The sequence below is a fragment of the Epinephelus lanceolatus genome, chromosome 23 (genome assembly GCF_041903045.1).
Source record: "Epinephelus lanceolatus isolate andai-2023 chromosome 23, ASM4190304v1, whole genome shotgun sequence".
Taxonomy (NCBI): Eukaryota; Metazoa; Chordata; class Actinopteri; order Perciformes; family Serranidae; genus Epinephelus; species Epinephelus lanceolatus.
The window spans coordinates 28241392-28252859 of NC_135756.1; the positions used below are offsets into that span (position 1 = coordinate 28241392).

General features: G+C 40.9%; 1 protein-coding gene across 1 annotated transcript in view; it reads left to right on the top strand.

Moving 5' to 3' along the window:
• Positions 1–5765: 5765 nt before the first annotated feature.
• Positions 5766–11468, top strand: part of LOC117249357 (uncharacterized) — a 48832-nt gene continuing 43129 nt past the window's right edge. Inside the window, exon 1 of the mRNA XM_078165222.1 lies at positions 5766–5903. Coding sequence (XP_078021348.1) covers positions 5766–5903 — 138 coding nt within the window. The remainder of the gene's footprint in view (positions 5904–11468) is intronic.

The window sequence follows — 11468 nt, forward strand, 5'->3', positions numbered from 1 at the left end:
ACTATTACATCCAGACACTCCCCGTGTTTCCTCCACAGGCTCCACTTCACTCAATTTCACTCAGCTGCCCGACAAACCCGCTGCTTCTTCCCACTTTAACCTGAATAACAAACCAGGGCTCGGTGCTCCGGTTGGATCCAAACGGAGAGCCGGGGCTAACGTTAGCTGGGAAGCTAGCGGAGGCTAACTGGCTGCTTCCCTCCGGTCATGCTGCGGCTAACGCTCCGCTAGCCGCTCCCAGCTAGCTCCGGTTTGTTATTGAGGTTAAAGTGGGAAGAAGCAGCGGATCTGTCGGGCAGCTGAGTGAAGTGGAGCCTGAGGAGGAAGCACCGGTTAGCCCGGTTTCACTACAGGCAGATTCGCTTGCTACAGGGAAGAGGATATAACACCTGAACAGCCAGTCAGAGGGATCTTTCTCATGGACAAGCTCCGCCGCCGACTGAACATGCTCAATCAGCCGAAAATTTGGAATGAATGATGAACTAAATATTAGTTAATGGTCAGTTCTTCAGTAAGTCCTGATCAAATTTCAGAGGAGTAGTTACTGAGGAACTAATGAGGAACTAACTGTTACTTAATCATTACCTACCTTTTTTGTGTACCCAAAAGTAAAGTGAGACATCAAAATGAGTAGGTAATGAGTACTGAATCACTACCTACTCATTTTGATGTTTCACTTTACTTTAGGGTACACAAAAAGAGGAACTAATGAGTAGCTAATGATTCAGTAATCATTACCTAATCATTGTGATGTCTCACTTTACTTTAGGGTACACAAATAGAGTAACTAATGAGTAGGTAATGATTCAGTACTCATTACCTACTCATTTTGATGTCTCACTTTACTTTAGGGTACACAAAAAGAGTAACTAATGATTAGGTAATGATTCAGTAATCATTACCTACTCATTTTGATGTCTCACTTTACTTTAGGGTACACAAAAAGAGTAACTAATGATTAGGTAATGATTCAGTAATCATTACCTAATCATTGTGATGTCTCACTTTACTTTAGGGTACACAAATAGAGTAACTAATGATTAGGTAATGATTCAGTAATCATTACCTAATCATTGTGATGTCTCACTTTACTTTAGGGTACACAAAAAGAGTAACTAATGAGTAGCTAATAATTCAGTAATCATTACCATTATCATTACCGTCTCACTTTACTTTAGGGTACACAAAAAGAGTAACTAATGATTAGGTAATGATTCAGTACTCATTACCTACTCATTTTGATGTCTCACTTTACTTTAGGGTACACAAAAAGAGTAACTAATGAGTAGGTAATGATTCAGTACTCATTACCTACTCATTTTAAAGTGAGACATCGAAATGAGTAGGTAATGAGTACTAAATCATTACCTACTCATTTTGATGTCTCACTATACTTTAGGGTACACAAATAGAGTAACTAATGAGTAGGTAATGATTCAGTAATCATTACCATTATCATTACCGTCTCACTTTACTTTAGGGTACACAAAAAGGATAGGTAATGATTAAGTAATAGTTAGTTCCTCATTAGTTCCTCAGTAACTACTGAAATTTGATCAGGAGTTACTGAAGAACTGACCATTAACTAATAGTTAGTTCCTCATTAGTTCCAAATTTGTTTCATAGTAACTACTTTAAATTTTGTGCACCTCAAACAACAGTACTGTGAACAACGGTGTGATCAGTATACAGTACTTTACACGCAGCCCCCATGATAAATTCTTTAAGCTTAGCCTACCTAAAATGTGACACACTATCATATTTATTTCTAAGGCATCATCGTACAGAATAACATAGATGATCCATATTAATGTGTATGTGGTCTGAAAATAATTAATTAAACTCTTCTCAAGAATCCTGTTGTCTGATTATTTTTGTTAAGGAACTAATTGTAAAGATGATGATAATGTAATGAAAGACTAATTATGTGTCACTTTACTTTAGGACATAAAAAGGTTAACTAATGGACAGGTTATTGAGTAATGATTCTGTACTGATGAAGTAACTAGTCCACTAATTATTAAGTCGTGATTAGCCCCTCTATGAAATTTGATCATGAGTTAATGAAGAACTGACCATTAACCAATAGTTCATCATTAGTTCCTCATTCGTTCCTCATTAGTTCCTCATTCGTTCCTCAGTAACTACTCTAATTTTGTGTACCTTAGTTCCTCAGTAACTACTCAATAGTTCCTCATAAGTTCCTCAGTAACTACTCTGAAATTTGATCATGAGTTACTGAGGAACTGACCATTAACTAATAGTTAGTTCCTCATTCGTTCCTCATTAGTTCCTCATTCGTTCCTCATTAGTTCCTCAGTAACTACTCATTAGTTCCTCAGTAACTACTCTAATTTTGTGTACCTTATTGTAAAGTGTTACCCAATTGGCCAAAGGGGGCGCTATAGCAACCAATTGTAATTGCAAACTTTGAATGGGCATATATCATGCCCCGTATGTCGTAGAGACATGAAACTTTGCACAGAGATGCCTCTCCTCATGAGGAACAAATCTGAACCCATAACTTCCAGTTATATAGATTTTCCGCCATTTTGAATTTTTTGAAAAACCCTATTTATGGTATTTACAGAGATAACACTGGCGATCTGAACCGGTCTGTTGCGAAAAAAAAAGCACTTTTAATGCGCAAACTTATACGGGACGCATTTGCCCCCATATCTACCTCGCGGCTGCCAGCTGCATCCGCCTCCCTCAATACTGAACCAATTTTAAAACGAGTCGTACCTATGAATCATACGCACACATACACATGGGGAAATAGGGCCCAGGTTGAAAAATACCGAAGTTATCCTTTAATGCAAGTCCTCCTGAGTCTGACCTGTCTGTCAGCGAGTCCTCCACCTTTTTTTAGACTCCACCATAGACAACGGCAGCATTTCCTACAACGTAGCGAGCCACAAGCTTCATGACTTCTTTTGGACTGATAGGTTTAACGTTATCTCCGTTATTAGAACCAAAAGACAGTCGTTGCTGTTTTGGAGCTGAAGGACCAATGTTCTAAAAGTAACAAGTATCTGATGGCTTGTTTGAAAATGTACTCAAGTATTTGATTACTCAAACAGCAAACAAACGCGTTATACCCAACTCTGAGTATGTATTATTCTATTTCATTGTAGTTATATTTAAAGAACATTTTTCTTGTTTTATTTAAATTGTTGCTTAATAAATACAAATGTATTCTAGGCTTGTCACGATACCAGAATTTCAGTAGTCGATACCAATACCAGTGAATTTCCACGATTCTCGATACTCATTCGATACCACCATAAAAGTCAAAAAAACAGAACTCATGTATTCTAAATTCACTGCTTTATTAAAACTGTTTCAAACTTTAACTCATTTAACTTTAACTCACTCGTCATGGCTGTGATTGTCGTCGCCTCGTGCCTATACTGAATCACAGCCTTGACGATATACAGTACAACATCACTCCCTCTCATGTGTGCTTAAGTGTTGCATGGTATACTGGTACCAACGGTAGACCGCAGTACTAAAACACCACAGTACATATGATACCGTAATGTTGGAATACCGTAGTACTACGGTACCTCACAGTATCACTACTGTGGGATAAGTTCAAAGTCCAATCACAAGAGGGTGAGTGTCCATGCGCCGTCCAATAACGCCGCGCGCTGGCCACCTGGCACTCAATATGCTGCTGCAGTGGTTTGTTTTCCAGTGACATGTCAGGTATTAGCTGAGCTATTGAGTATCTTTGAGCAATGAAAGTTATTATTTATTTATTTTTACTTGTAGGCTAGATTTGTTTATATATGCTACAGTGATTTGTTTTCCACAGAGCTCTACGGTGCGAGTATTTTACTCGCATTTGCGACTAAAAATAGTTTTGTGCGAGCAAAAGAAATCACTCAGGAGCACGCTGTGCGAGTACAGATTTCAACCAGCAGCAGAAACAAAAGGCGAATCCTGCCGGTTGTGGGTTGAACGGGGGTCACAATATGGCGGCCATAGTGCTCCGCGGTGCAAGATAACAGCTTACCGGCGACTGAGAAGCCCGGCTCCAGGTCCAATAATTTCCTCTTTGTTGGTGTCATGACTGCCCAGAAATACCTGAACAGCCAAGCCGTGGCGGCACACAGGTATGTGACGTGTCAGAGGAGAAACGAGCCATTTACATTTCTCTCTTTGTGGCAGGTAACGGCCCACAAACCTCAGCGCACTGAAGAGCCTGTTCTTAACTTATCAGAGGAGGAGGGTGGCTGGTAGATTTTTATTTTATTTATTCATTTTATTTTGATCCCCGCTATGTTATTCACTTATTGATGCTGTTTTTGAAGTATGAATAAGTCAATAAGTAATTTATTCCATTGAAATATCATTGATGTATTATAGAAAAGTGATTTATCTTTTTATAAATGACAAAAGGCACATCTGCCTCATTTTTGCCGTGGTATCGTGATACTACTCAGAACCGTGATACTTTCACTGGTATCGTACCATGGGTCCCAATTTTGGTACCGTGACAGCACTAATATACAGGATCACAGAAAGACCCTGAGAAGTAATTCATCATTCAGTCCCCTTCCTACGCACCTGTTTGGAAATAGATGTGGGAAATATTCCTTTGCTCTGAGCATCTTAAGTCTACCAGAGAGGAAAAGTTAATATTGACAATATGGCGGCACGGTGGTGCAGTGGCTAGCATTGTCGCCTCACAGCAAGAGGGCTCCTGGTTTGAGCCCAGGGTGGGGGGTTTGAACCAGGTGTGGGGGATTCAAACCTAGGGTGGGAGAGCCCTCCTGTGTGGAGTTAGTTAGCTTCAACCTCTACAGTTTGGTTATAAAAACTAAAGTCTGGGTTCTTTACCCTGTTGGTAGTGTATCCCATCATGCAGCAGCTTTTAGACACTTTTCTGCTGTTTGCTTGCAGACGGAAAACAAGGAGGCATCTTTACTCGTTACAAAGTCAGTGGAAATCGATGCATTGTTTTCCCCTCAGGTGGGGGTGGGACTTTAATGTGCTGTGTCTCGATCACTTCCAGCAAAACTGTTGTTATTGAACATGCACTCAGTGTTTCTAGTAAGGATGCATTCAAGACACTTCGTTGTCCTGAAACAGTTAGCTAATAAACAGCAGCAATCTTGTTTTTATGGGTTTTTTTTAAATAATGGAATGTTGTGTCCAAATGTTGAAATTATGATATTTTTTTATATGTTTAATAAAAAATACCAATTAAAATATAATTTAACATAGTTCCAATACAGAGCATGGGGCTGATGTGTTGCACAGTGACTTAATAGCTGTTGCTAATTTACAACTCTTGTCCCTAGGTGGGCTTTTACACGTAGACCTACAGTGTTGTTAAAAATATACAGGTTAAAACATCATAAAACCACAATACACTATAGACTCGGAAGGCACAATAAAATACACACTACAGTGCACATACCACAGTATATACACCACAATACAAACACCACAGCATATCCCAGAATACATCTTCTACAACAGACATCCCACTTAACACATACCACAGTACATAATGTACGCATACCACAATAAACCAAAGCACTTAAACTGATAACCCTTTATGGTTTGAGTGCATTCAGCTAAGAGTGGCTGCAGCTCTGGTTTGCTTTTAACTAGCATTTGACCTTTGTTGTGAATTCAAAGTGGTAAGCAGTTTGATTTGACTTGGTAATGTGTTCCAGGGGTCTAAGCAAATCAAATCTCTGGCGTTGCTGCGTCTCCTGGTCCCAATTTTCCAGCTTATGGCAGCCTCCATGTGTCAGGTTCTGAAGAAACAAGATGTGATGAACTACTGGAAAGTGGCAGAGTTTGTCTCTTTGGTGACGGACATGGTCCCAGAGCTGTTAATGTACAAGCACAGGATGCAGCTTAACCTGGGGTTAAGAGCCAGGGTGGGTACCAGTGGAGGACACAAGGCATTCATAGCTAATGTGGTATTTTTTAAGATGGGGGCAATTACAGAGAGTGAAGGACAACTAATGATGTGTGAACTGTATTGTGAAAACATGAATATTGTGCTGCATTATTTGTTTTCTCTCCTCATCAGTATATTCTTGGGCTGTGCCGAAGTAAAAACCACAAAACCCCACCGTGGTAAGTGTCAACAGTCTAGATTAGTCAATTTTGTTTCCGACACCACTTTTAAATTCCAACAAGTTGTGTAACAATTCTTCGTCCTAGATAAATATGTGTTTATTGTAAACATATGTTGTTATTGTTGTAGCAACAAGATTATCATCACCACATAGGCAGGTTATCCAGTGAACTGGTAATTATTTTACTTTTTATGCCCATATTGTAGATGAAAGACTCAGAAGAGGAGGAAGCAGTGGTTAAAGAGAAGTGAAACTTTTCTTGGTGAGATGTTATCACGTTCATTTCTGTCAAGACAAATCCAGCTGTTAATGACTTGATGTTATATGTTATACTGTGTATGAAGCTGAGTTCTGTCAGCTGCACATTCAATCAGATGAGTCAAATCCAATGTGCGAAATTAAAAAAAAAGAAGAAAATCATAGAATATAAAAAAGGGAAGGACAACATGCAAGCATGCAATATGGTTAATGGTTTTATCACAATCTCTTGTCTTTCAAAGGTCTTCCCTGCTTAACATGGGCATCAGTATGACAGATATTTGCAGATGCAGTTTAAGGTTCCTCTTGTGGTTGGCTCAGCTGTCGCCACTTTCTTGTCTCTATTTTTAACCAAACAGTAACAGTACCTCACCATTTAAGCTACAGTTGATAACTTTATTTAATTAACTTTTTTTTATTTTTTTTTTTAGATTTTCTGATAATGTCACTAAGTGGACCACCCATGCCAGGAATCTTGGTGTCATTTTTGACTGTGTTCTCAACAAACAAAGTAACACTGTGGTGAAAGGCTGGTATTTCCAATTAAGAAACATTGCAAAACTCCAGTCCATCCCCTCTCACAATGACATGAAAACTGTAACCACTGCATTTATCTCCTCAAGGCTTGACTGTTGCAACTCTCTGTACATGGGTGTTGGCCAGTCATCTTTGTCTCGCCCACAGCTTACTGGTGCCAGAAAAAGAGACAGCACAACACCAGTGCTAGTATCCCTGCACTGGCTGCCTGTCAAATACAGGACAGATTTTAAGTATTTTTTATTTGTTTTTAAAGCCACACATGGGCTGGCAACCCAGTACATTGCTTAACTTATCTGCCTCTACTCCGGCGCGGGTCCATGTCATTGGTTCGACAACCCATTGGTTCGACATCCCATTAGTCCGACTGTCTGCGGTGCTGAATGGCTTGCGGCGGGCGTATGGTGCACCGCGACCGGCTTGAGGCGGAGCAGGCTCACGGCTTATGTGTTTGTCACTTTCTTTTTCATTTTAACCCACACAATGATCTTTTCCTGACCCTAACCAAGTGGTTTTTGTGCCTAAACCTAACCAGACCTTAACCACAGGGCATCATGATGATTTCGGAACAGACTTCGGAACAATGAGTTTAATAGGGTCGGAACAATGGGATGTCGAACCAATGGGCTGTCGAACCAATGGGCAGTTCCCCTCCGGCGCCCAACCTTATAGATCCTCCGCACTGTGTTTTTTAAGACAAATCTTAAAATGTACGTTTTTCCAATGGCCTTTGGTTGTTTGTAATGGTTTTGATATTTTAGTATTTTAGAATCTTTTTGTATACAATTGTTGTTACCGGTGTTATTCTGTTTTATATTTGTGTACATGTTAGATGGCTGTATATTGGTGTGTCATTATTTTAATATGTATTGCACTTTGGTCAGCTGCAGATGTTTTAAAATGTGCTATATAAATTAACTTGATTTGATTTAAAGAGGCAACAGACAGCATCTTTTCCTATCATTATGAAAATAATGTGGGTTGCACAGGGTAGTGGCCACAGTAAAATCAGACTATCAGCGTTTACATAAGTTACTTAGTGGCTTTGCAACCTTTGCAATAAGCTTCTGCCACCAGTGCCGAAATTTCGCAGAAAAAAATCGTCTTTTATGGCAGGAAACGCGTCATGTATTGCGAAATTGGTCGGTCAGCCAATCAGGGACTGGAGCGGGTCCTTATGAGGAGCCGGGCATGAGATAGTTGAGTCATGAGCACAATGGCAGACGGACAAAGTTTGGAGACAAGTGAAAAACAGCCTAGCAAAAGAAAACGAGCTCCTCTGTTTGAGGAGGCAAAGAAGAGCAAAAAGGAGAGTGATAAAAGAAGAGGAAAAACAAGAGTAAACCTCAGTCAGGCATTCAAGAGATGGAGGGAGCTCCGTGACCAAAGAGGCTTCAAAACCGATGTCCAGCTAGCTTTCTTTCTAATGGATCAGTAAGTAACACGGCTAAATGTTAGCTAGACGAGAGAGGACTCTACTGTACTGACTGCTAGTTAACTCAAACGCAAATCGCTGCTACCAGGGACCGGGTAGCGAGTGTTGGTCGGCTGACATCCTTGTTGCCATTCTATGGCAGCCCTCGGACAGTGATACCCCCCTCCCTTCCTTCTGTTCTCTTCTCACAGAGGCAGCTATCGACAGACATCGCCCAGCAAAGTTACGCCCAGCTAAGTGAACACTGGACATTGTTTCCCATTCAATTTGAGCTCCAACCGGCCGCATCGTTTCCATACGGTGCCGTTTATTCTAGAATCAGGACTGTTTACATGTGCATATTGGTATAATTCCACTGTGTCTACTGTTGTTTGTACTGATACCGTACATATTGGTATAATTTACTGTGAGTTGTTTGTACTGGTACTGTGCATTCTGGTATAATTATTTGCATTACTATTTGTTTTTTCTTCAGATAAATCTGATAATTGTTGCTCGGTCTCTTTACTCATTTATTTGATAGTGTCCACACACCTTCTCATTCTACATATACATAGAGGTATACTGGTGGCTTTACAGCCTACATTTTATTTAATTTAGAGAGTCTAATAGAGTCATATTATTGATTATCTCTGATCCCCACGGTCAATTTGGTCGTTGCAACAGTGCGATGCAGCACCACTGACGCTAGGTGGCGCCAAGCTTAAAAACCTTAAAAATGTTTCTGAGATGGCTATAATGTTAAAAGGTTTTTTGAACTGCGTTAGATATTCTTTTATACTTTGGAAGTTTGTATAAAGACTTCTGCTGTTAAAATGAATGATAGATATCCCATGTTCAACAGTAATATTTTTTGTTAAACTGCTTCTCTGTATAATAACAGCAACTGGTGTTAATGTTCTTAAAAAGATTATGTTCCGGATCTATAACCTGTTCATATTCTGTTAAGTTTTGGTCCAAGTTAAGACATCCAATGTACCGAAAATCATTTATGTTATCGGACATGTTTGTGATAAGGGTGAGAACAAAACATAAAGAAAGAAATGAAAATACAAAAATAACATACAAGAAATAAAACTACTTGTTCACTATGTGTTCAGAGTCATGAACATGGCTCCTGGACTTGATCTAATGGTTGCACAAATTATCAAGCTGCTCAGTGCTCCTAATACACATTACTTTGGCCTGTTCTGGATTCCCGTTCAATTTGACAAACATTTTGCAATTTGCAGTCCATGTGGACTGGATTTTTCCCTTCTTTCTCAGGAACCTTGCTTGTTTTGCTATATATCATTTGCTTTGGTGAGATGCTCATTAATATAGACATTTGTGCCCTTTAACTTACTGCCCTGCTTGAGAAGATCAATTTTGTTCTTTCTGTTGGCAAAGCGGACTATGACAACATGTTTGACTTTCTGGTTCTTTGTTGGTATAGTGTGACATGCTTCAATGTTGTCTCTGTTTACAGAGATATCATTGTCATGAAGGAAAGATGTTACCTGTGCCTCCGTTGAGTCATCATGTTCATCACTGTCCTGTTGTTGTACTCCTTTCAGGGCCTTGGCATAAGATTGTGGCTTGATTGTCATACCGGTTATAATGACATCATTCATTCTCGAGTACTGTTCTAAGTCCGATACACAGTTCTCCAAGAACTTAATCTTGTTCGTTTGCTCCTCATTCTGTTTCTTGAGTTCTTTAATTTCATTCATCAGATTTATTATTGTACGTTACTGGTTGGCTATTTTTGCCATTTCATCAGACATCATGTTCACTGCATTTTTTAAGTCTTCAGTGTCTTTCTTAATTTCTTTAGTGCCCATCTTGCCACCAAAAACAGCAATTTCACAAGCCACACTGCTACTGCCAGCTAGGTTGCTGACTGTTTTACCTGCTGCAGGGTAGCTGCTCCTTGGCCTGGTGGTGGCTGCTACAGGGCACAGTGGTAGCTGCTGCTGGGCCTGATGGTAGCTGCTGCTGGGCCTGATGGTAGCTGCTCCTTGGCTTGGTGGTGGCTGCTACAGGGTCCTATGGTAGCTGCTGCTGGGCCTGGATGTAGCTGCTCCTCGGCCTGGTGGTGGCTGCTACAGGGCCCAGTGGTAGCTGCTGCTGGGCCTGGATGTAGCTGCTCCTTGGCCTGGTGGTGGCTGCTACAGGGTCCTATGGTAGCTGCTGCTGGGCCTGGATGTAGCTGCTCTTCGGCCTGGTGGTGGCTGCTACAGGGCCCAGTGGTAGCTGCTGCTGGGCCTGGATGTAGCTGCTCCTCGGCCTGGTGGTGGCTGCTACAGGGTCCTATGGTAGCTGCTGTTGGGCCTGGATGTAGCTGCTCCTCGGCCTGGTGGTGGCTGCTACAGGGTCCTATGGTAGCTGCTGTTGGGTCTGGATGTAGCTGCTCCTCGGCCTGGTGGTGGCTGCTACAGGGCCCAGTGGTAGCTGCTGCTGGGCCTGGATGTAGCTAATCCTGGGTAACCAGTAGTAGCTGGTAGCTGGCTACTGGAGCCTTTGCCTGGCCTGGGTGCTCCCAGATCCTGGAGTCCAGTTTCTTTCCCAATAAATTTGTTTGTAGTTGCAAATTCCACTCTTGTGTAGTGTAAGGCCACACTAACCACAAGTGATGTGACTTTGATGGAAGAAATACATAGGATTCTTTAGATTTCAGTCAGATTGTAGAGATATCAGTCAGCTGCTGCACAGTGCTGCTGCTCCAAGTGTCAAAAACTGCAGTTCTTTGAACAACCACTAGAGGCTGGCACCTCTTTAGTTCATTTCCCCCTACATGACAACTGTACGGGGAATGATTTTTCATATAATAATGAATTTTGATGTGACTCTCCTGTTTATATCATATTACAGCTATGTAAGTTATGCATACCTAAGGGCTTGGCTGCTTATATTGACAGGCTGTCTACTGATAGTGTCCTCAACCTCTCAGTCAGCTCCACCCTCATGCCCAAATATGGTCACTTCTGACTCCAAAAAACCAAGATAGTGATGACCAAGCCTCAAAACAGGAGTTCACAAACCATGGGTGATGGCATGGTGGCTATGTCCATTATTTTACAGTCTATGCCTTTTACAGCTAAACAGTACATTAAAATATGTTTCTGAAAACATTTGAGGTGGGCAATAGG